Raw genomic sequence first — 26,854 nt, forward strand, 5'->3', positions numbered from 1 at the left:
TTAATTGGAGGCAACTGTCGCTGAGTTAATATTTTCTCCGGGCACGGACAGACGGACAGCACCACAAAGCCTCACTCTCGTCGCGTCGCTGCCGCACTTCCAATTTGTCACCGTCGAGTATGCTCCGCTTTTCAATTCGCCGGAGCGGTATGCATCGCCCGTCCCCTTTTCCATCTCTCTCTCTTTGAAACCCTCCGTAACCTATTTTGTATGTGCCACAGCTCGATTTCTCTCCACGGCGGCGGAGCCGATCTACCGAAATCCTCCGGTAGGATAACTATTTCTTTCCTCGATTGATTTAGCTGAGCATTTTTTTTTATTTGGAATCCGAATTAGTAATTTTGTTTTTTGGTTGTCAGCCAATAGTTAGGAATCTCATCGGAGGAGAGTTTGTTGAATCGCGATCGGTGGAATCCATAGACGTTGTGAATCCGGTATGATTACTTTTGCCATTTTCTTTATCGGATTTTCAATATTTTTCTTAAAATTTTTCTTTGTCTGGCGGTCGCAGGCAACGCAAGAGGTTGTTTCTAAGATTCCTCTGACTACGGATGAAGAGTTCAGGGCTGCGGTTCGTGCTGCAAAGAATGCTTATCCAAAATGGAGGAATACTCCTATCACGGCGCGGCAGCGGGTCATGTTCAAGCTCCAAGAGCTCATCCGGAGGGATATGGTTGGGAATGCTACTTGCGTGATGCTATAATTGAACCAATTAATGTGAATCTTTAGATATGAGTTTGAATCTTGTGCGTGCTTTCTGCAGGATAAGCTTGCCTTGAATATTACCACGGAGCAGGGAAAGACTTTGCGTGATGCTCAGGGCGATGTCTTTCGTGGTCTAGGTTAGTTTTTTTCCCCCTTAAAAATTTGAGTTGTAACCTTTTGAGCTGGAAAATTTTTGGTAGAGGTTTGGATTGTTTTATCATTATAATTGATGCATCAGTAGTATCATGATTGATATGATGCAGAGGTGGTGGAGCATGCCTGTGGAATGGCTACTCTTCAAATGGGTGAATATGTTTCAAATGTTTCCAATGGCATTGATACATACAGTATTAGGGAACCTCTTGGTGTTTGTGCAGGGATTTGCCCATTCAATTTTCCTGCAATGATTCCTTTGTGGGTATGCCTACCTCAATTCTGATATAATCTTCTTTACTTAAATGTCTCTTGCCTTTTACAAGTGTGTGATATAACTGAACCTGATCTTCTGTTTGGCGTATCTAAAATTTCTTTCTGAATTGTTTACCAAAATTGCCAGCTGGTTATGATTCCTCATTTTGCAGAGACAAATATAGAAATAACTTTGAATTTTGTTTATGGGGTTTGATGTATTGGTCTCTAATGTAGTCAGTTCTTGCAGATGTTCCCTATGGCTGTTACATGTGGTAATACCTTCATTCTAAAGCCATCAGAGAAAGATCCAGGTTTCATTCTTTTCTCTTTTTCTTAATTTTCCTTGTATGCTGATCACAGTAATTACAATGTGAAATATGTTAAAAAGAACATTTAATTGTTCATTTTTAAAGTATTTTTGTTAGGCTGTGTGAGATGTGGATTTATACCAGGAAGGACCTAGCAGTAGCAACAGAGGAAGAAGCAATCCGACTCCAATTTGATGGATTCTAGTTCTTTTGTGTCACAAGACTAGATAGCCACACCATTATCGGACATAGCTAAATCGGACTACATATTTACTCTAAGTAGTGGCATACCTAGGTCGCGATTCCTTCAATTCTAGGCTTCGGAACAGAGTGGGTGGCTTAATTATGCTGAGGAGCGATGCACCAACAACAGGTGCGGTTTGTCTCCCATTTCAATTTTAAGCCCTCGATTAAGAGCGACGAAGTATTATCTCTCTTGCGACAGTCTAGGTTCTCTTTCAACGGTGCATAGAAGGTGTGATGTGTTGAGAGCTGGATTTTAGCGCGTGATTTCCCTTGTGCGATCAAGATAGGAAGGGGCAAAATTGTTGTAAGTTTTGGCAAAGTAGAGAAGTTATGAGTGGTGTAAATTTCTACACATTTATTTTTTCATAATGAAAATTTTCAGTATGGTGCGTCTCTGTGATTTTTTTCCGTTATTGGGTTTTTTACATTAAATCTTTGTGTGTTTTTATGGTATTTCTTTATTGTGCGTTTCCATTTGATATTATTATTCTGAATTTCTAGAATCGGTGTGATCATTTTTTAGCAGTATGGTTTTGATTGTAAATATCGATCGAAGCTTTGGTTTTCATCCCACAAGTGGTATCAAAGGGGGTGTTTCTTTACTGAAGATTCGATGAAAAGTGAAAGTGACTCCTTGATTTTATCCCTAGTCAGTATTGAATTTTAGATGGTAGTTTCACATATCACTTTTCATGCATGTCCCAACAAAGAGATGTTTAAAGATTACACTCAGAGTGATTTAGAAAAATATTTATTTGAGAGATAGCAAGGTTTGTAGTATTGTATGAAAGAGTAATGTTGATAGCAAGTTGTTAAATGAAACATTTTGGAAGCTCAGTGAAGTTAGAAGTGTTCCGGGTTTGAAAAGAAATCTGATCTCGATGAACCAGTTGTCAAAGTCAGGGTACGTGATTACTTTCACAGATGATTCATGGAAGGTGACCAAAGAAACAATTGTAATAGTTCAAGGTAATATTAAAGACACTCATTACCTAACCAATGAGATGACAATTCATTGATGTTACTGCAACACAAGCTAATGCAGGTCTTTGACATTGCAAATTTAACCATATGAGTGAGAAATGTATGAAGTCTTTACTTTAAAAAATAAAGCTTCAATGTTTGAAATATGTGAATTTAAAGTTCGTGAAAATTATGTTTATGACAAACAAAAAAAAATTTCTCAAATATAATCATCTATAGTCATTCCTACCTTTATCACACATTTATCTTAACATTCTTATTTTTGTCGTCCTTAACTTAGATATCAATGAATTCTAATAGGTCAATATTCAAGTATGTATAAAATTATTAGCATAATAATAGTTCAATAAATGTACCTTCAATTTTCATGATATCCATTTTTCACAAAAACATTTTAAGTCACTTTTTTTTTAAACATCCAGCTTTAATTTTAGAAAATATATCTATATCTATGTTTTCATTTTTTTTATGATAGATCAATGATATTTAAACATATTACATCTGGGTATCATTTACTTATTATTTTATTAATTTTGAGTCATCTATATTATAAGCATTTTCCATATTATTTTAATTTCTCACTTATTGTAATAAATATCTTCACTCCTATTCATTGGTCCTTGAATAAAATCACAGAAGCGTATTAGGAGGGAAGGAGCTGAATTTTTGGAAATAAATTTTACTATCAATATGGTTTCAATAACATTTGTGTCAACCAATAATGTCATTAGAGCATTTGTATCTAATAAGACACAATTAATTCAACAGTTGTAAGACTTTATCCAAGGCATATCATCAATGAATCAACTAAAAGATATAATCTTAAGCTCTTTTCAATGATTATCTACAACTAAAATACGAATCGTTCAAAAATTGGTATCAAAGTTATGCTACATAAGATGATAGAAGAAAAAATTCTGAAATTTATGTTGAAGAAAATGAAAATAAATTCTATGAAGGGAAATATTTTCTTTTATTTTTAAAATGGTTTAGTAATCAAATAACAAAAAAAATAGAACATAAATTAAACATGTTAACGAGAAAATGAAAGATTAATTCTAGAGAAATAGTAGAATCTATTTATTCTCAATTTGTTCCCACACTATTAGACTTCGATAATAGAAACCTAAATTTTGAGTAAAATGCTTTTGAGAAAAATTCTAGAAACTACTGCTATAAAAAAATTTATTAGTATAATTAAACAATTAAGTTTTACAAATACTAATCTTTCTTTGATCTCAAATCATTCAATGAAATTAGAAAATAAAATATATCAACGTATTTTATTTTTAAAAGCTCAAAATTCAGCTCATGCTATACAACCACGTCCCAATCCTAACTTCCACTTAGGATCATCTGTTCAAGATTTTGAAGAATTAATTAAAAATATAAAAGATACTATAATTATGATCTTAAATAAAAATGTTCATATAACTGATCAATCAGAAAATTCTGATAATGATAAACTTAAACAAATTAAAATTGAAAACATTGAAGATCAATTTTAAGATAATAATTCAGAATTATAATTATTTAAGCTATATAAGTTAAAAAGACAATAGTCTTAACTTCATATCAAACTCGGCAGACGGGTCGATACTACTATTCTTGACCTACCTGTTCAGATGTTTTATATGAAGAAGATAATAAATATCAAAATGATTATAATCCATCAAATATTTATGAATGAAATATAGATGATATGACTGATCGTCAGATATAAATTGTATTACAACGAATGATGATTTATGTCTCTATCGCTCAGTCATAATAATCAAACACATCAAATATAACCCAGTTAACTTGTGGGTTTACTAGCCTTCTAAAAGGCTGATTCGATAATTATTTAACCCAGGAACAACTAGAAGAATTTTTAAGTCACACAATAATAGAAAAATCCTAATCAAGAAAATAGTAACGCAGTTTATAAATTAATTTGTAAATAAGAAATTAATAAACTTTTTGATAAAAATTTAATTAGAAAATCCAGCTCACCTTGGATCTGTATTGCATTTTATGTTATGAATAATGCAGAAAAGGGAATAAATAAACCAAGTTAGTAATTATTTATAAACCTTTAAAGGAAATATTGAAATGGATTTGGTATCCCATACCGAATAAAAGTGATTTGCTTAATCGATTAGATAAAATTTTAGTCTTTTCAAAATCTGATTTAAAATCTAGGTGCTGGCAGGTTCATATCATTGAGTCTGGCATGTATAAAACGACTTTCACTGTTTTGTTTGGACACTGAATGGAATGTTGCGCCATCAGATTAAAATATCTTCCTTTTGGATTTTAAAAAAATGTATAAAATCTTTACTCTATTTTTTGATTATATATTAGTTTACATTGATGATGTTATTGTTCTCTCTAAATCAATATAAGAACATTTTAAACATTTACAGACATTTCAATGACTTGTTAAAAATAATGGTATGGTAATTTCAACGTCAAAAATCAAATTATTTCAAATCGAAATACGATTTTTGAAAAATAATATTGTCTGTAATACAATTATTCTAATTGAAAAATACATAAAATTCACTTCTAAATTTTCAGATGAAATTACTGATCTCCGTCAATTACAGAGATTTCTTGGTTAGCTCAATTATGTAGCGAATTATCATAAAAAAACATATAATTCGCTTGTAAATTTTCAGATGAAATTACTGATCTCCGTCAATGACTGAGATTTCTGGGTTAGCTCAATTATGTAGCGGATTATCATAAAAAAATATAGAATTCACTTCTAAATTTTCAGATGAAATTACTGATCCCCGTCAATTACAGAGATTTCTAGGTTAGCTCATTTATATAGTGGATTATCATAAAGGCCTTGCTATAGATACTATTATTTTTTATAATAAATTAAAAAATAATAACTTAATTCTTGTACATAAAATCATGCTAAACCTGTCTAATTAATTGAGCAAAAAGTAAAATGTTATCTTGTTTACATATTACAGATTCGTCTCTTTCTAAAATAGTGGAGAAATATGTCTCTAATTTTGGCTACGACAGAGCCTTAAAGTAAAAAACTTTGAATACTAAATAATTAGTTCGCTTTACATCTGCTAAGTGAAATATCATTCTAGAACAATATTCGACTATCAATAAAGAAATATTTTCGATAGTCAAATGTATTATCAAATTTCAAAATGATTTATTACAACAACAACAACAACAACAAGGCCTTAATCCCACCACTGGGGTATGCTACATGAATCCTTTTTCTCGATTGCATCCTATCTAGTGTCATATTTTCATTTAGTTTTAATAAATTAAGATCATTTTTTATACAATAAGCTCAAGCCCTCCTAGGTCTACCTCTGCTTTTCTTAGCATAAGTCGAATCTAAAACATCTACTCTCCTAATTGGATCATCAAATGGTCAACGTTTAATGTGACCAAACCATTTAAGATGACTCTCTAATTTTGTTCGTCACTGGAGCTACACTAACCTTATCACGAAGATATTCATTTTGCATTGTCTCTAAGTGTAAAACCTCTCATCCACCTAATCATTCTCATCTCGACAACACTTAACTTAGTATCATGCTTCTCTTTTAAAGGCCAACATTCAACGCCATAGAGCTTTGCAGGTCTCGTTGCCCTCCTATAAAATTTTCCTTTCAGTCTAAGCGATACTTTTCTATCACACAAAATGCTCCTCCACTTCAACCAACCAACTCGAATTCTACTATTAACATCCCCATCTATATCACCATTGCTTTGAACAACAAACTTGAGATATTTAAATTGTTCACATCTTTTAATAATTTGATCACCCAAAGTTACACTTCTGTAGCTAGAGCTACTACTACTAAAATGACATTCCATGTATTTAGTTTTAGTTTTAGTTCTACTTTCTACTCAAATGAAGACCTTTAGACTCCAATGTAGACCTCCATAATTCAAGATGATTTATTAAACAAAAAAAAATTATTACAAATTAATTGTAATTCAATTAAATATATACTGCAAAAGAATGTCAAAAATCTTATCTTCAAACAAATTTTTGCTTGTTGGCAAACTCAATTATCTTGTTTTGAATTTTGATATTGAATATATTGGAAGTTATTATAATTCTTTACTTAACTTTTTCACTAGTGAATTTTTGCAGAGAGAGACGAGGGGTGGATTGCTCTTTATCCGCGCATTAAAATGACACCTCAACAAGGTGCTTTTTCCTTTCGCGGGGGAAGAGGTAGCGGTCAACCTAATGTGACCTCATAAAAATTTATTAATTTATAACAATATCTATTTGGAAACCCAATGACATTCACCTATACATTGGGACATCAATCTCCCGTTTTATAAATTCAAGAGGTTGTCGAATTTTTGCAAAAAATATGTAAAGAGAATTCTCGAAATTAATTTAGAAGATTATGAAATTCACGACCCTTGTAAAATCTAAGAAAAATTTATGGGCACAAATGCCTATGCTTAAGTTAGTCTTGCCCGTGAATCTTATGAGGCAATCCTCATTTCATTATATTGTATTGAAATTCAACACAATTATAATGAACTCAATAATTCTATTGCATATAGTAAAACGATAATTAATTGCATACGACATGAGGACTGACGTCTAACTCCTTTCCAAAACAAATATGTTAAATTTGTTCATCCTTTATCTTAGCAGAAAAATTTATTTTATTTCAATTACTAGACTTATTATTCAAGCAATGAATTATATTTTTTTAATAATCAATCCAAGACAAGTATTATTGACTGTTCGTTTTAATGTCAAAAATCCTCAATAAAGAGATATCAAATTAGTTTCTAGCATGATGAGACAAATTTGTTGTCATCAACGAAATTCTCCCTGAAGCAATTACTAATTTTTACCCAGCCTGAGTTGAATCTTTTCCGCAGCTCGCCAAAATAAAAAATGATTTTCTGGCATATGGTATGTGTGAATTACTCTTCTTTTACCAGACCCAAATACCCTAGATTTTTGCTTGAAATTTATGTCATCAATAATACAATATCAACAATAAATGTTTATGGAGAATATTTTTCAGCAAATGATGATCTACAATTATTATTGATAACAAAATAATTTAGATTAATAATGTCATCACATCAAATATTTCCAAAATTCAAGAAATAAAATCTTAAAAATTATATTTAAAAGAAATTCATGACACAATGAAATAAAAATATTCACGACAATCTACCGAGCAAATCAAGCAGCGAATGCAAGATTTCTATCAGAAACAAATGAAAGAATTATTTGGATTAGAGGGAAACATGCTAGTACCAATAACAGATCAGACGACGAAAAAAATTGAGAACGAATGATGACCCATCTCGACTCAAATTGATAACATCAAAATGAAGGTTGCTTAAAGTGGACCCCCAATGAGATCACTTGAGATAAATATTATGGGCAATAATTCTGGTGGTTGAAACAGTAACGACTGTTGAAATAATAGTTGTAATAATACTGGTTGATGTAATAGTGTCTATAGTTATTCTTTTTTTATATCACATCAAATGAATCTGTTATCTTTTATTAAGTTGTATTATATTAGTTTGAAGTCCGCCCTCAGTTATAAATAAGGGTTTTGTTTTCTGTTAAGGCGTGAAAGTTTTTATAGTATTTTAATTGTAAAATAGAAGTGTTCTCCTGTTATTCCTTGCAAGCTTGGAGGCTTGTATGATCTCCTGTTATTAATATATTTATTTTTGTTGATATCCCGGTTTGAGTCGGTAAAGAGTCATGGTGGCTAAATCTTTTCTAGAACTATTTTTCTGTAAGTAATTTAATATGATAATCTAACGTTGTCAGGATAGGTATATCTTGCATCGTAAAGTCGGGTGTTGTTCTGCAATTTAATATTCTTGACTGACATGCAGATTATACTGAGTTTGACATTCTGATCTGATTATACTATTGCTCTAACTAAGCTTAATCCACGAGCCATCCTTGTTTGTGGGCGTTTTAATGTCCAGGATGGACATGTTTTTGCCTGATTCTTGTTGACTCGGCTCATTTTTAATTAAAAACTTAGTGGAACAATAATGTTTTCATCCAGCTGTTATTGGATTACCCTATTAGACTTATTTAGTGAAAAAGAGTTCTAGATGTTTATCTGGTTACTTTTTTAATTCAAGATCAGGATATGAAAAACAGAAATATATTAATAACATAAGAACTTACAGGACTCCAAGCTTGCGAGAAACACCAGACGAACACTTCTATTTTACAATGAGAAGATTCTAAAAACTTTCACACATTAACAGAAAATAAAGTCCTTATTTATAGCTAAGATTGAATTTTTAAACTAATATAATACAACTTAATAAAAGATAACAAATTTATTTGACATCACATAAAGTAAGAACAATTACAAATACTATTACTCAAACCAGTATTATTACAACAACTATTCCAACAACCGATATTATTTCAACCACCAAAATTATTGTCCATAATGTTTATGTACAGTGAACTTATTAGAGTCCACTTTAAGTAGCTTTCATTTTGATGCTATTAATTTGAGTCGATGTAGGTTACCATTTGTTCCTAGTTTTCTTCGTCGTCTGAGATATTAGCATACTTTCCTCTTATTCAAATAATTCTTTCATTTTTTTCTTATAGAACATTTGCATTCGCTGCTTGATTTGCTTCGGAGATTCTCGAGGATATTTCATTTCATTTTCATAAATTTCTTTTAAAGAAAATCCTTCTGGATTTTGTTTCTTAAATTTTGAGAAGATTGGATATGATGACATTATTAATCTGGATTATTTCGTCACCGACAATAATTGTATATCACAATTTGATGAAAAATATTATTCATAAACATTTATTATTGATACTGTCTTGTTGATGACATAAATTCCAAGCGAAAATTCAGGTTATTTAGGTCTGGTAAAAGAAAAGTAATTCGCATATACCTTCTGCCAAAAAATTATTTTTTATTTTGGTGAGATGCAGAGAAGATTCAACCAAAGTTGGGTAAAAATTAGTAATTTCTTCAAAAAATATTCGTTGATGGCACCGAATTTGTCTCACTATGCTATAAACCAATTTGGTATATCCTTATTGAGGATTTCTGACATTAAAATGAAGAGCCAAGAATGTTTGTGCCTTGGATTGATAATTAAAAAAAACATGATTCATTGCTTGAATATAAGTTCAGTAATTGAAATAAATTAATTTTTTCTGATGAGATAGATGATGAACAAATTCAAATCTTTTGATTTGGAAAGGAGTTATTCTTATGATGTAGTATGCGATTAATTATCGCTTAACTATATGCAATAAATTTATTGGGTTCATTATGATTGTGTTGAATTTTAAAACAGTTTAATGAAGCGGGGATTGCCTCGTAAGATTTACGATCAAGAATATATTGAGTGCAGACATTTGTACCCATATATTTTTCTTAGATTTTCAAAGATCATAAATTTCATAATCTTCTAAATTGATTTCAAGAATTTTTTATTTAGAAGTTTTTTAGCACAAATTCAATGACCTCTTGAATTTGTAAGTCAGGAGATTGAAGAGATTTAACTCCCGATGTAGAGCTGGATGCCATTGGGTTTCCATAAAGATATTGTTGTAAATTAATAGATTTTCATGGTGTCACTTTAGGTTGACTATTGCCTCTTCCCCCGTGAAAGGAGGAGCCACCCCGTTGGGGTGTCACTTTAATGCACGGGTGAGGGGTAACCCCTCTTTGTCTTTCGGCCTGCAAAAATTGACGAGTGAGAAAATCAGTTAAATAATTACAAGTCTTTTTTACCTGATTTTCTTTTAAATTTATCTATTTGATTTAAAATAATTTCTGTAGAATTAATAATAAATTCAAAGATAATTGGTTTGCCAAACTTATTGGAATAGATTCCAGTATTATCAATTTTATTAATTGACATTATTTTGTAGAGGAACAAAATTCCCAAAACAATGTATTGTGTTAAATTTTTAACTAGTAGACTATGAATATTAATGCAATCATCATTTTTACAAATATTAGCTGTGAAAATTTTATAATTTACTTCCATTTTATTTTCCTGAAGCAGAAGTTAACTGCTACATGATTTTTTCAAAATATTCCATCCTCAATACAATTCATATATGTACCACTATCAACGAGGGCAGTGAGACGGGATAAAGTATATTTTGTATTTATATTTAAAATAATAGTTATAAATCATTTATGCATAATAGTTTTTTCTTAAAGAATATAAAAAGATTGTTCTTGATCATTTTATTTTTCTATTGGTATTTTAGCAGGTATAATATTGTGTAATTCTAGATTTAATAGTCTAGTATTTTTTTTATTCTTTAAAAAAATATTTATTTCAGATTTTAAAATATTAACTTCACTTTTTAAATCATTATCGTTGTATGTCTATTTTCAGTATCTAAAATTAAAGCTTTATTTAAATTTTCCTTCATATAGTATCCGAAAAAATCAATATTTGAAAAGGATGATTCTTCTTTAGCTACAATAACTATTTTTAACATTTTATTACGATTTTTTTATCTTCAGTTTAGTTTGCAATTCAAAGTATTTCTTCTCTCGTTAAAGAAGATAAAATAAATAAATTGTTCATTTTATCTATAGATTTGTAATAACTTTCATTATTACATTTGCACTCAGATTTTGTTGTGCAATGATTTTTATAAAATTCCGACAATATGAAGAATTTTTATCAATTTCATCAGCACTATCTTAATTGTCAGAAGTTTTAGAGGATAAATTTAAAATGATTTTGAAAATAGATCACCTAATATTTTCATCAATATTAAACTCACTTTTTTTTACTATGCATTTATTTATATTGTGACTTGTTTTGTCACATTTGTAGCATTTAATTTTTTTAATTTTTATTTTTCTTATGAGAATTCTTAGACATTTTATCTGAATAATATCTTTCAGAGTGTTGTTTATGATATTTTTTTATGAAAAGATTTTTTTTCTTTTGAAATTTTAGGAATATCATAAGCAAATTGTTCACAGAAAGCTCATAATCGTTTTCTTTCTGTTAACCTTTTCTTTTTAATCTGATATCTCAATTTGTGATCTTTACATAAGCCTAAGTCTTCTTGTACACACATTTTGATTAGTTGTCCATATGTCAAATATTTATGTAAAATATGTTTGATAGTAATATCTTGTCATTGTCTTTTTAATCTTATTGACAAAAAGATTGGGTAAACATTTAATAAATTTTTGTTTTCAGTACTTACTATTCGCATCTGATAGAGACATCACTTTAATTAAAAATACATCTTTATTTCATAAAAAATGTGTCAAAGTTGGCTATCTTAATTTTTATAGAAGAGAACGAAGTTGCTCTCCATTATCAGATACTATTCCTGTAAAATATTAATGATTAATTTATAAACAACATGTTTATTTTCTTGATTATAATTTCTTATCATTACGGGACTTAAAAATTCTTCTCATTGTTCCCAAGTTAAATAATTATCTTACTAGCCTTTCAGAAAGCCAATAAACCCACAAGTTAATTGGGTTACAATTTGATGTGCTCGATCATAATGAGTCTGAGCGGCAGAGACATAATCATCATTCATTGTAATATTTTATATGACGATAAGTCATACCGTTTATATCTCATTCATAAATATTTGATAGATTATAATCATTTTGATATTTATTATTATCTTCTTCATATAAAATATCTGCAGAGATAGGTTGAAGATAGTAGTATCGACCCTTCTGTCAAGTTTGATATGAAGTTAAGGCTTTATTGTCCTTTAATTAATGTAGTTTAAATTATTCTAATTCTGAATTATTATCTTAGAATTGGTCTTCAATGTTTTCAATTTTAATTTGTTTAAGTTTATCATTATCAGAATTTTCTGATTCATCACTTAATTAATCATCTTTATTTAAGGTCAAAATTTTAGTACATTTTATGTTCTTAATTAATTCTTCAAAATCATGAACAAATGGTCATAAGTGGAAGTTAGGATTATGAGGTTGTTTTATAGTAGGAGCTGAAGAAATAATTGCTGAACTTATTTTCTTTTTTGTTTTGAGTTTTTAAAGAGAAAATAAGTTGGTCTATTTTATTTTCTAATTTCATTCAGTGATTTAAGGTCAAAAGATAGATTAGTACTTGTAAAATTTAATTGTTTAATTATACTAATAAAATCTTTGGTAGCATTAGTTTTTAGAGTTTATCCAAAAATATTTAACCCAAAATTTGGGTTCCTATTATCTAAGTCTAATACTCTGGAAACAATTGGTGGATAAATAAATTCTACTATTTCTTCAGAATTAATATTTCATTTTCTGGTTAACATGTCTAATTCATGTTTTAATTTTTGGTTATTTCATTACTAAACCATGTTAAAAATGAAAAAAAAATCTTTCTCTTCATAGAATCTATTTTCATTTTCTTTAAAATAAATTAAAAAAAATTTTGTTCTATCATCTTCCGTAGTACAACTTCAATATCAGTTTCTGAACGATTCATATTTTGGTTGTAGCTAATAATTGATTAAAGTTTGTAGTATTTGTTTTTGAGCGAATTATTTTAAGTCAGTCATTATTAAAATTAAAACTTGTCTTTGATTGCTGAGATAAGTTTTCCGCCCTATTTGGGTGTAATAGATTATTACTCAATATATATATTTTATCTATTCGTTGATTTATTGTTGAAAATTCATCTGAATCATTTTGAGAATGATTTGAAGAAGGATAAGATACCCGTGTAAGATTAGTGGATCTTCTCGGATTAAATCTTATCCGGACATCCCAATTAGTTTCTTGACTAACTTGTTCTGCATCCTGATTTTTTACAGGATGAGGATTAATAGTTTTCAACCTGTTAATTCAGCGTCTTTGGTTCTCAACTGAAACTATACTAGCAGATGCAAATGCTGACATGCACATAATTAACATCATTAAATTGTCCAACCGTGGAAATTTTTAATCTTCATGCTTTTTATTAGATGCTAGGCATCTAGGTCTCTTCGGTTTTAACTTTAAAACATGGTTAGAGTTGAACAAACATTACCCATGCAACTTAAGTATCCAGCCGACTTTACTTTGAGTGACATAAATTTATATTGTATTCTTTAATATCAGTAGGATAGCAATACTGCGGCATGGCTAGTTTGAATATTTTCAGAATTGGTACAGGTGATGTTGCAATGCCATTTTAGTATGTGAATTTAGCAAATGGTGAATTGTCCCTCTGGCTTTTTTCATGTCTGTAGTATCTTGGTGCTCAGAAATTTTTTGTCCAACATTTTTCAAAATGCTTTAACAGGTTCCCTTGCATGTGATATTCCTTTATATTTGAATAAACTGGTGATGTTAGCCCTTTTATTTCCAAAATGTTCCTCCTTTCCTTCTCAATTCTATGGTAACCTTTTAATTCAGAATATCTTCCTGACATAAATTTCCATTTTATTCTTTAATACAAATAGGATGATAATATTTGGGGGACACAAACATAGAAATGTTCTAAATTGTAGCAGATGATGGTGCAATGCCATGTTAATATGTGAATTTGGCAAATTGTAAATTGTCTCAAGTTCTTACATGTCAATTGTTCTGCTCCTTTGAAAATTTCGTACTCTGCAGTTTTGAAAATGTTGTAACAGGCTTTTGTTAAATTTTATATTCCTTCATACGTAAGTAAACCGGTGATACTATCTCTTTCAATTCCAACTTGCCCCCTTTTTTTCAATTCTAAGGTAGCTTTTTCATTAAAAAATAATTTCCTGTCAAAAAGGTTGGTATGGACCTCTCCACCTTAAAGAAAAGAAAAAAAAACAAATAGTAGAATGAAATGACAGTACTATTATAACAGTTGCAGTAGAGAAGGATCTTTTTGTAACTTTATGCAAAGTACTTTTGATGGAAAAGGATCAAATTGCAACAAGCATGCCCATGTATTTTTTTCTTGTTTTGGTTCTAAGAGTGTTTTCTTGTTACTGATATTGGAGATGATTTTGTAATTTTCTTGTCTCTAATATTGGTTAATCAGTATTATGAAACTTAAGCGCGTATCATAATCAAGTTCTCAGGCTTTTGCAAAGTGGCCTCGCACTTTCAAATAGAAGTACTATACTTGCTGAACTAGATATATCAAATCCTTTAATTAATAAATATTTTTTGCTTTTATTGTCTCTAATATGGGCCAATCAGTATTATTAAGCTTAAGCACGTCATAATCAATTTTTAGGCTTTTGCAAAGTGGCTTGCACTTTCACATAGAAGTACAATACTAGCTAAACTAGATATACCAAATCCTTTAATAGATGAATATTGTTGACTTTTCTTTAGGTGCTGCAATGATATTGGCAGAGTTAGCACTGGAGGCTGGCTTACCTGATGGAGTATTGAATATTGTTCATGGTACACATGTAAGTGTGAAGTAACAATTGATGCATTGGGAGGATATTAGGGCGTCTGCATGACTTTTACATTGTCCTTTGAGATTTAATATAGCTCACTATATCATTATTTAAGTATATGGGCGCGCCCACACACACACACCAATTTATGCTGTCTCAAATAAAATGCTTGTTTGTTTTTGTTTTCTATCCTAAAGGTCTTTGGCGCTAATTTCAGCAGGTGTCACAATGATGGATATCTTCATATACTTATAGATTAATATTATAATCGCTTTCTTGGTCCTGTTAGTTCTTTGATCTGCCAGTGTTGATGCATTTTTTCTCTTTACTTTTATGGATGAATTAACCTGTGTTTTTTTATAGGATATATGGCATATATAAATCAAAAAAAATTTAGGGGCCCTGATTATTATTTTACTTATTTTGCTCTGTTTTATTTGTACATTAATTAACATGCTGTTGCGGGATATATCTTTTGTTGAATTTGGCAGGACATTGTTAACAACATATGCGATGATGATGATATCAGGGCTATATCTTTTGTTGGTTCAAACACAGTAAGCAAAGCTAGCACTTTTTGAGCATGGTTTTTAATTTTTGTTGTTTTATCAGAACTTGGACTTCTTGTTTGCTGTGCTTTTGCATGTCACGTGTTACAAGAAGTAGGGAATACCCGCGTTCCTGCGGTTCTGATGCAACTTGTGTATTTCACTGTATAGATTTGTATTTCCGTTCTCTGACATGCCCATTTAGTTGTATTTCCGTTCTCTGACATGCCTATTTAGTCTCACAGCATTACGTTTTCCTTTCCATCTGTTAAGGGAGTCTAAACCAGTACTGGCAAAAGTCTTGGGCCATAAATATTAACTGGTTTGAAAAAGAGGTGTTACTTTTCTTCAAATATATCGTGCTTTGAATTTAACATTTGTAGTGTCTTCTGAGGTACATGAGGGAGAGCTTGATCCCAGAAAGGTTATTACTGTTCAATCATTGCTGGGACTTGAATCTTGGCATTGTACTTTGTTATGAAATGCTATTAGTTTCATGGTAATCAAGCATAGTCTGTGTTAAGGATTATGAAGTTTCATGGCTGTGGCCGTAGATATTTTAAAGTTTGAAGAAGCATATGGTTTTACATTACCTCAGCTGTTACTGTATAAGTAGAAGTGGAATTTAAGACTGCATCCTATGACTAATTGTTAGAAGTAGATATTGTCCAGATAAAAATGTAATTTAAAAACTTTCTATTCTTGTCTAAGTTTTCAAAAGGTGGTGATGTTTGCCACACCATGGGTTTTAATTTATGTTAGACTGCTGTCTCTGTCTAGGCTGGGATGCACATCTATGCCAGAGCAGCTGCTAAGGGGAAACGTGTTCAGGTAAACCTGTCTATGAGAATTTATGTTATATCTTTCCATATTTGATTTCTTAACTATTTTTAACTATTGGTAATTAGATTTCTTTCACTTAAGTATTAGAGTTATCTAAAGAATGATTCCCTTTCTCAGTCAAATATGGGTGCGAAGAACCATGCCGTTGTCTTGCCTGATGCTAGCATCGATGCAACATTAAATTCTTTAATTGCTGCTGGTTTTGGAGCTGCCGGACAAAGGTGCATGGCGCTCAGTACCATTGTATTTGTTGGGGGATCAAGACCATGGTACTATAGTTTGGTTGTTGAGTTTTTTTGGATTTTCATTAAAAAAATTTTGACAAAAGTGGTTGCTCAAACTTAATTTAGAAGCATTTCGGATGGTGTTTCATTATTTTTTTGGCCCTATTCAGGGAGGATGAACTGATTAAACGTGCCAAAGCATTGAAAGTAAATGCTGGGCTGGAGGCTGGTACAGACCTTGGTCCTGTCATCAGCAGACAGGTGATTTTAACGATATATTTGCCTAAATAGTATCATTTTATAAATATATACTGTATTTAGCTTGTGGATTTTCCCGTGTTTATATATATCTCAAGTCTCAACTTTTGATGTGCATCAAATTCTATTCTTTCATTTCAATGAAATTTGTTGGGGATTTTCCTGTGTTTGATACTCATCGTTGACATGCATTGGATATTCCCTGTGCCCTTTGATTGCTTTTTATAAACAGGCAAAGGATCGAATTTGCAGATTGATCCAAGGTGGAATTGAAAGTGGTGCCAGGGCAGTGCTTGATGGGAGAAACATTGTGGTAAGATTTGTTTCTGACTAGATGTTCGTAGAATTACCATAAAAAGTGTTTTTAAGTCGAAGTTTTACTTCTACTCTTTTGTTTTGGAAACCCTTTATTAATTTAAAGATCTTGAAAATATTATATTATTGACTTTTGAGGGATCTGGAAATTAGTTCTTGGTTTCTTTGTTTTCACTACAAATAGAACTTTGTGAGAGATGAACTTTGCATCCCAGAGTCAAAAGTAAATATAGGGGGGGGGGCTATGTGTGGGCTCCAAAAATTCTGATGCCCTAGACTATTTTGTTGTGTTGAGAAAGCTTTGAGGGTCGAAATTTTATAAGACAGACTAGATTGTAGATAAGACATTATCTAGAGATTTCACCCTCATTTTGAGATAAGACTTTTTTATTTGGGGTTCGAGGTTCTCATAGGTGCAAGCTCCAATAATTAATTACCCCTCAAGATCACAGGAGAGCACTTTCGATTAAGGTTAGTCATTGAATACTAAATAATCAACATATTTAACATATAGTAGCAACAAACTTACATTTTAAATTGTAAATTTTATCACTTAGAGCTTAAAGTAGATGATGGGAGAAATAATGTCTAATCCGATCAAGATCCCATGGTTTCGTCGTCCCGGGTCATCGTGGTCCCTGATCCTACTTAGTTAGAGGAAATAGCCTACTCAACTCGACTGAAGGATTCTTGTCAGCAACTATGAGTTGTGTCGTCCAAAAGATCCTTATAGATATGGGGTGAATATTTGTCTAAGGCAACACATTTAATCTCGAACTTAGCTAATAAAAGATTTTGTACCAATCATATGTATTCTTATGATTCACAACTCAAAAAACGTGAAGTTATTAGGGAAAATACGGGCTGCAGTCATGAACGCAATATAATGTTGCCATTTGGAGTCAATCATTCAGTTAGAGAGCTTTGGTCGTAATCTCTATATTGTGGAGACTTTCGGCCAATCCACGTGATCAGAGGACTCGAGTCATATCATTACTGGCATGAAACTACTTTGAGTGTAAACATAATGATACACCCGGTGTAAAATTAACTCTTCTGTGAGTTGAAGTCAATCAAACATTTGTCAGTCTTGACAAAATATTGCGAAGGGTGGATGCGGCTTGCATTAAATTGTTAAATGATTTAATTTTACATGAATATTTTGTTTGGTTATTTTGAAAATCTTGATCTTGAAAATTTACCCCTTTGGTTGAAATATTGACGCAAACATGTCTCCCACATGGCATGGGTGTGTCTCTTGCACGGGATGCGACAAGCCCAACCAACTAACTGGGCACTGTTTCATGTAAACCGGTTCATCCCGAGGGGATCAGGATCACACAATTACCCCTTCACAGAGAATTGTCGTTCAACTGAGGGGGCCCCACCATTAGCTATCATAGTAGCATTTATATGTTATTTTTTGGGTTTTAGGTCAGTTTTTGTTTCAACATTTCTGTTGTTTGTGTCTTTTTCTTATTCGGGTTGTATCCAAGAATAGGTGGTACTGCGACTGTATCATGCTTCAAGGTGATGATTACCTCCACATTTTTCCTTCCCTTTTCCCCTTCAATGGCTTCCGCCCTCCCTGTGCCTCCGCCTTGCTCCTATCGCTTCTCCCTACTCATCCTAGGTTGTTGTCGCCTCCCTACATCACACCCTTGATATCCAGCTGCCCCATCGCAGTTCCTGCTTGTTGCCGCACGATCCATAGGCTCATGGTTGTTGTCCAACCGCCAACCACCTTCCACTCGCTTCCGTATACCTTTCTACCACCTACCACTTTCAGTTTCCGCTTCCTCAACACACAAACCACCACCTTCCTTCCTCACCTTAGGGAGTCTTTTGTGTTTGTTATTGTTTTCCTATTTCAAGTGTCTTTGTTTGAAATCCCCTTTAAATTTCAGCAATAATACTTTTTTTCAATTATGTTTTTGCTTTAACTTTAGTATCATTTGGTATTAGAGCTGGCCTAGTCCCAGTCCTATCCAAGGGTTTATAACATCCCTACTTACCTCCACCCCAAAATTTTTTTTTCCCATCCTCAAATAACCTCTTTCACTCCCACAAACTTAACAATGCCACCAAGAAGAAATATGTCGGAACCTACTCGAGAAGATATATAATGAAAGATCTGCTCACTTTACTAGAGTCCCACCAGAGATTGGTGACGAGACCCAGGGGAAATTACCCTCAACCATGACATGAAGAGTTGAGGCAAAGGAAGGGAAGAGAATTTGAATCCCTTCCATAGGGAGGACTTTAGTGATGAGAAGGACATATCACAACGCTTTGATATTCACTATTAGAAGAGATCGAGAGAGGAGGTGACATGGAGAATATATAGATTTCAGGGTAAAAGTGGATTACTAGAGTTCGATAGAGGGATGGATCCAGATGATTTCATTGAATGATTGCAGTCAGTCGAGGGAATCTTTGAGTACAAAGAAGTACTAGAAGACAAGAGGGTGAAACACACACCCATTAATTTGAAAAAGAGTAATTTCTTGTGGTGGGAAAACTTGCACATACTGGAGAGAAGTGACAATATTACCAGATGGGAGAAGATGAGGAAGGAGATGTAGAGGAAATACCTCATCACTACCGTCTGGATATATTTCTGAGGCTTGATCACCTACAACAAAGAGACTTATCAGTGGAGGAGTTAATGATACAATTTAACTAGCTTCAAATAGAATGTGAATTGGTCGAGCTAGAGGAAAATACGATAGCTCGATACATGGGAGGTTTGAAGCCAACTATCAATAACATTTTGCAATTGCAACCATATTGGTCTCTGGGAGATGTCCAAACCTTAACATTGATAGTGGAGAGACAGTTGAAACAAAGTAAACAATCGCCACCATTTAGACGGCCGCCTGTAGTTGGAGGCGTCAGCAAAAGCACGTCTTAGGGAGTTGAGAAGCCCGAGAAGAGTAGCATGCCCAATATAGTTTTAGTTATAAAATGATTTAGCTGCCATTGATTTGGGCATATCAAATCCAACTCCTCAACGAGTCGATTGTGTCCTTTACAGAGCTGGGTGCAATAGAGGAAGTTAGCGACAAGGAAACAACTGATGAAAAGGGTTAGGAGGATAGACCACAACGCTTTTGAATTCATTGTCAGAGAAGATCGAGAGAGGAGACGACTTATGGTGAATATATAGATTTCAGAGTAAAAGTGGATCTATCGGAGTTTGATGTAGGGATTGATCCAGGTAATTTTATCGAATGGTTGCAGTCGGTCGAGAGAATCTTTGAGTACAAAGAAGTGTCAGAAGACAAGAAGGTAAAACTCACATCCATTAAATTGAAAAAGAGTACTTCCTTGTGGCAGGAAAACTTGCAGAGACAGGAGATGAGTGACAATGTTACTTGATAGGAAAAGATGAGAAAGGAGATGTAAAGGAAGTACTTACCTCCTCACTACCATCAGGATATATTTCTGAGACTCCATCACCTACAACAGTGAGACCTATCACTGGAGGAGTTCACAATATGATTTGACCAATGTAATGTAAAATTTGAATTGGTCAAGCCAGAGGAACATATGATAGTTCGATATATGGAAGGTCTGAAGCCATCCATCAATAACATGTGCAATTGCAACCCTATTGGTCACTAGGAGATGTTCAGATCTTTGCAATGAAGATGGAGAGATAATCAAAACAAAGCAGACAATCAGCAACATTCAAATGACCACTCGTAGTTGGAGATGTCAACAAAAGCACGTCTCAGGCAGTTGAGAAGATTGGTCATGATAAGGATGAAACCAGTTAGAGTGAGAAGAAACCTGAGAAGAGTAGCACGCCCACTATAGTTTTAAGCTATAAAATGCTCAGATGCCATATATTTGGGCATATCACCTCCAGCTGCCCAACGAGTTGGGTTGTGTCCTTTACCGAGTAGGGTGTAGTAGAGGAAGTTAGCGAAGAGAAAACAACTGAAGAAAATGGTGAGGAGTACTAGCTCACCATATAATGGAGACATGTTGGTGGTTCAACGAGTTCTTCAAATTGAAACCCTGAAGGAGCAACATTAGTTTTGCCATAATATATTCTACACTCGTTGCGCCGTGAAAGAAAATGTATATAGCATCATAATCGATGGAGATAGCGACAAGAATGCGACATTCACTCTGATGGTGGACAAGTTGAGCATTACTGCTCAGAGACATCTCCATCCATATTTCCTGATGTGGTTGAAAAAGGAGAACATGATCAATATTGGCAGGAGATATCTCGTGGAGTTTTCTATTGGGAGCAAGCTACAAGATCCTGTTTGATGTGATGTGATGCCCATGAATACCTACCATAATTTGTTGGGTAAACTGTTGCAGTATGATCACAAGGCTCAACTTGATGGGTACATGACCACCTACTCATTCACCAAAGATGGTGAGCACATAGCATTTCTACCTTCTACGAAGTCTAAGATTAGAGGTACCCTTGCAAACAAAGAAGCATTGGGAGGATCGTTCTTGGGGATGATTGAGGACCACGAGAGAGAAGAGCCTGTAGCAGACACATGTCAGTCAGTACAGAGAGAGTTTCAGGACATCCTGTTTGCTTGCCTATCACTTTGACTGCCACTACTCAAAATGATTCAAATTATTCTCACCTCAAAAACATGTTATATCTACCTTGGGCTATTCTTGGAGAATTCAGCAAAATACACTTTGACTCGGAATCCCAGTTCAGCTCAGCAATGTACTCCCAGATGGGTGGAACAGTAGGGATGTTTGCTCGCAAGTGTGGAAAACTCCTCAGGTGCTTTGGGGGACAATGTAGTTGTTAGTGATATCCATGTACTTCTCGGACTATAGTCGAAGACGCCTCAACCCAGTGAGATTACAGGGCTTCACTACTCTTAACATAGCAGATTGAGTCCGTGCTACATGGACCATAAGCTTTGACAGTGAGATGAGTTTGAAGCTCCACAAAACTGGAAGAGTGATGCGAGTGCATCTCCTGCACATTGCTGGCGCGTCTTCTGCATTGGAGTAGGATGTGGGAACCCCAGTTGTCGAACTGGGGTTTGTTTAGCATAAACCGGTTCATCCACAATATGATCACTTCTTCACGGGAAATTGCCGCTCAACTAAGGGGCCCCACCATTACAATATTTATATGTTATTTTTTGGGTTTTTAGCTCAGTTTTTGCTTCAGCTTTTTTGCTGTCGGTGCTCTGACTGTATCTTGTTTCAAGTTTGTGATTATCTCCACATTTTTTCTCCCCTTTCCCCCTCATTTACTTGTTGTTGCCCTCCCTGCGCGCCCACCTTTTTACCACTTATTCCTACTCCTAGGTGGCTTCGGCCTCCATAGGCCGCACCCTTGTTTTCTAGCCGCCACCATCATAGTTTTCGCTTGCCGCTACATACTCCATTGTATCTTGGTCGTTGCTAGCAGCCAAACCACCTTCCCCTCACTGTCGTAAACTTCTCTACCACCTACTACTCTCTGTTTCCCCTGCCTTGACACACAATCCACCACCCTAGTTCCTTGTCCTAGGTAGTCTTTTGTGTTTGTCTTTTTTCTATTTAAACTGCTTTTGTTTGTAATCCCTTTTGAATTTCAACAATAATATTTTCTTTTCATTGTGCTTTTAGTTTAATTTCAATATTAAATATTTTATTAACTCTGATATCATTGAGGATTTTGAATATTTAAACATTTTAAATTTTAAGTTCATTTGAGTTTGGTTTTTTAAGCTTTTTAGTATATATGCCAACTTCAGTCCTATTAAGGAGGAGGGTCGAATTAAGTGATTTGAACTTGCAAATTCTTATCTTATGATTTAAAAATCTATTTTAAAATTATTAGACCTATCAACTCCACTCCATAAGAGGATGAAGATTAGATTTTTGGAGTAGGACTTATAACCTTGCTTCATAGACAAGTCAACCCGATTGAGAGCATGCGTAATTTAATTATCTTGGATTTGACTTTTGATATATGAGGGTTCTTTTATTTTAAAATAATCTTAAACTTTCCAAAAGAATTTTGCACTTTTATCAGAAGAAGAATTATTTGAATGACCCTTGAAATTTATGCACTACTTAATTTGATGGGGCACATGCAGATTTATAATTTTTAAGATCTTGTGCACATTTCAAGTGTGAGACATATAATGGAAAAGTAAGTATTTAATGTATCCAAGACTTTCAATAACAAATTTTCTAAAATGTTCGCCCATATATTAATGCAAATGCATCAAACTCAGGAATATGTCTTAAAACACAAAATCAAGCTTAAAAGTTATTGAACAAATCTTTCTTACATCTCATTAAAATACATACAAATACTTACGTCCGGACAAGTGCGAGTTCATTTGGGTGCCATGTCGCCATATACATTGGCGGCGGGCGACGTGGTGCTCGGCAGTTGGCCATCCGGATGTGGGGACGTCCGGACGTAATATTCTTTCCTCATTTGGATGGATGCAAGAGAGAAGGGAAGAAAGTTATAATGTCCTTTTCTCAACTTGTTCTCATCTACATAGTAGTTGGCAATGCTCTTTTTCATTCATTGATATAGACCAAGTGTCTAATTGTCTCTAACTTTGTATAATTTTTTTTTAATAAACTTCCCTTTTAAAGTTTAGTCGAGCATTTGATTCTTGTGCAGTTTTGGATATAAATGACCTAACCATGAAAACTTCTGTGACTTGTGTATGTTCTATTTTTTGTTTGAATTTTGCTGGAAGTTTTATTACTATCCTTACTATTTCAATATAAAACAAAATCATAAATATTTAAAATCTTAATTCGTTTTATCTGTGATCCTCTGTTCTCTAGGTTCCTGGTTATGAAGCAGGCAACTTTGTGGGACCTACAATCTTAGCTGATGTCACATCTGACATGGAATGTTACAAGGTATTCAAGCATTTTACCTTAGCTATTTTTCATCATAGTTATTGATGTTCTGGCAGGCATTGCCACCATTTATCATAATTATCCTTTTCATTGCCTCAGTCCTCACCACGATCATCGACCTTTTTTCTACTGTGGTTAATAGATCTGCTTGTAAAGGTTCAAAAGGATATAGAAACTAAATGTTGAAAGCTTCTTTTGTAAATTGCAAACATTTCACCGTTGAATGACGCATTCATTTAATCTTGCACATGTTTTAATGTCATCATCTGCTGAATCTAACAGGAGGAAATATTCGGTCCAGTTCTCCTCTGCATGCAGGTACGCACCTATGATGATTACCCTTTTTGCTGACTTTTGCATATAGGCACCATAACCTTGCTCTGTGTATAACCTGCATTTTTTAACCTTGCAAATAAAATTAATTGCAAATGCACTCAGACTTATATGACACTGCCCTCTTATAAACTTTGACAGGCCGAAAGTCTTGAAGAGGCTATCAGCGTTGTCAACAACAACAAGTATTTTTTTTCTTCTTCCAGGACAGTTTTCAAGTATTTATATTTTTGTCACTTAACAAGTCCAAATTACCTTTTTCTTTTGGCTAGGTATGGTAATGGAGCATCCATCTTTACCTCTTCTGGTATAGCTGCAAGGAAGTTTCAGAATAATATTGAAGCTGGTCAGGTATGTTTAAGTTGCCAATTGCCAATTTTAAACAACTATTACTAAACTTTAAATAATCCATCAAAAGAAAGTGGAAAAAAAGGATCGGTCACCGAAATTTTGGAATATTGAGTGCATTGTACTTGTAGCAGTGCAGCCAAATCCTCAGAAAATCGGAAATTTATGAAAATAAGACATGAGGCCAAGATAGTTTTTACTTTATATTTATAAATGTCTTGTGTTTCTGGAGAAATTTATCTGACTTCTTTTTCTTTTATAACTGGTTAGGTTGGCATTAACGTGCCTATTCCAGTTCCTCTCCCATTCTTCTCATTCACCGGCTCTAAGGCATCTTTTGCGGGTGATCTTAACTTCTATGGTACGCTCAGATTTATTATTTGATTTTCCACACCATTTTTCTTTGTAATCAGAGTCAGGACAGCATATTCTGATTAAGTTTTTTGTTGGGATGGGTTTCCAATTTATTGTATTTTTTCCCCCCAAATCAGTGCAATATACATTTTAATTGATTACTCATGTATTAGACTTATTTCAATGTAAATTCAATTACTTCCTTGAACTTTGGTAAGGATATTGATTAAAATTTAATTAGGATGAATTGTAACATAAGAATTATTTAATTATTTATGAATTATGGAGGAATGCTTCAGGCCTTTTGTGTGATAGAAAAATACCGCTTAGATTGAAATGAAAATTTTAGAAGACGGTGGTGAGACCTGCAATGCTCTATGGCGCTGAATGTTGACATTTAAAAGAGAAGCATAATACTAAGTTAAGTGTTGCCGAGATGAGAATGATTAGGTGGATGAGTGGCTTTACACTTAGAGACAAAATGTGCCGTGATAGGGTTGGGGGTTGGTGTAGCTTCTGGGACCGACAAAATTAGTGAGAGTAGTCTTAGGTGGTTTGGTCACATTAAGCATCGACCATCTAGTGATCCGATCAGGAGAGTATATGTTCTATATTCGAATTATGTTAAGAAGGACACAGGTAGACCTAGGAAGAGCTGGGCTTCTTGAATAAAAAAAAATGTTCTTAATTTGTTAGAACTAAATGAAAATATGACACTAAATAGGACACAATGGTAGAAAAAGGATTAATGTAGCCGACTCCACGTAGTGGGATTAAGGCTTTGTTGTTGTCGTTGTTGTATGAATTGCGTTGTTGTCGTTGTTGTATGAATTGTGCTCATCTCAAATCAAATTTGAGTGATTTAAAACCCATCCATTCAGATTAAAGTTTGGGCCAGAATATACTCAAACCAGTGTTTTTTTTTCACCTTCTCTAACCCATAGAAGTACTTTTGAATGACAGGCAAGGCCGGCGTACAATTCTACACTCAGATAAAAACTGTGACACAGCAGTGGAAAGATTTGCCTGTCCAGGGAGTTTCACTGGCAATGCCGACATCGCTGAGAACATAGAGGCCAGTATTGACACTTTTTTATCCTCTTGTTTGATTGTTAATTACAATTTTCAAGTATTTTTATGATCCTGCTTTCTAAAATATGTTTGGAATGTTGAACTTATGCAATTCATAATTTTCATTTTCTGGAATATATTCCATGTTCCTGCATTATTGTCAATTTTAGCAAAGATTAAGGTTTCTTTGTGTGCTTAGGCTTTGAAAGGTTGCATATTGCATTAAACTAACCAATAAGTATAAAAAAGATGGCCCTAGGCATATTTACACTATGATATGTATGAAATTTAATAAAAGAATAAAGAACATGATACTTATTTAATCTTTAATAATAATAATAGTAATAATAATAACTCTTGTAATGCTAATGTGTGCACCATTGGGATGCCTTATTGTTCTATATGAAAATTTTGCTGAAACAAACCTTATATAAAATGAGAAATGTGAACTCTGAGCTGTTCTGAGGTCTTGCCCTCCAAACTTGGATACTGGTTTAAAAGGTTGAATCAAACTAGAGGTTTATACACAATTAAGGATTTTGGCAAGCTACTCTAGATTTCAGCAACAAGAAAAAAAAGTTAAACCTTTTTTTACTACCTCACTAATTAAACCAACTATTCAAATTCTTACTTTGCTAGATTTTTTCATAGCTAAAATTTTGAGTG

General features: G+C 33.2%; 1 protein-coding gene across 2 annotated transcripts; it reads left to right on the forward strand.

Annotated features, from left to right (window-relative positions):
* Positions 1–26,345, forward strand: LOC110030729 (methylmalonate-semialdehyde dehydrogenase [acylating], mitochondrial). Of its 2 annotated transcripts, XM_020733617.1 has the most exons (19): positions 4–147; positions 222–268; positions 360–434; positions 512–673; positions 764–842; positions 969–1,123; positions 1,364–1,427; positions 14,945–15,024; positions 15,507–15,572; positions 16,344–16,394; positions 16,524–16,675; positions 16,801–16,891; positions 17,121–17,201; positions 24,005–24,082; positions 24,365–24,400; positions 24,557–24,600; positions 24,688–24,766; positions 25,034–25,124; positions 26,081–26,345. In XM_020733617.1, exons 1-19 carry the CDS (start codon positions 120–122, stop codon positions 26,188–26,190), a joined length of 1,569 nt encoding a protein of 522 aa, XP_020589276.1. In that variant the 5' UTR covers positions 4–119; the 3' UTR covers positions 26,191–26,345. The 2 variants fall into 2 exon arrangements, with proteins under 2 accessions (XP_020589275.1, XP_020589276.1); XM_020733616.1 differs by having other exon boundaries at positions 1–147; positions 24,557–24,766.
* Positions 26,346–26,854: the final 509 nt, after the last annotated feature.

This window comes from Phalaenopsis equestris, unplaced genomic scaffold (assembly GCF_001263595.1).
Source record: "Phalaenopsis equestris unplaced genomic scaffold, ASM126359v1 Scaffold000755, whole genome shotgun sequence".
Classification (NCBI taxonomy): Eukaryota; Viridiplantae; Streptophyta; class Magnoliopsida; order Asparagales; family Orchidaceae; genus Phalaenopsis; species Phalaenopsis equestris.

Bases quoted from the DNA above. Each gene is read 5' to 3' on its own strand.
- LOC110030729 (XM_020733616.1), top strand. From the start codon at position 120: ATGCTCCGCTTTTCAATTCGCCGGAGCG. The intron at 843-968 runs GTTAGTTTTTTT...GATATGATGCAG, and splicing joins CGATGTCTTTCGTGGTCTAG to AGGTGGTGGAGCATGCCTGT. The intron at 16,395-16,523 runs GTAAACCTGTCT...TCCCTTTCTCAG, and splicing joins CTAAGGGGAAACGTGTTCAG to TCAAATATGGGTGCGAAGAA.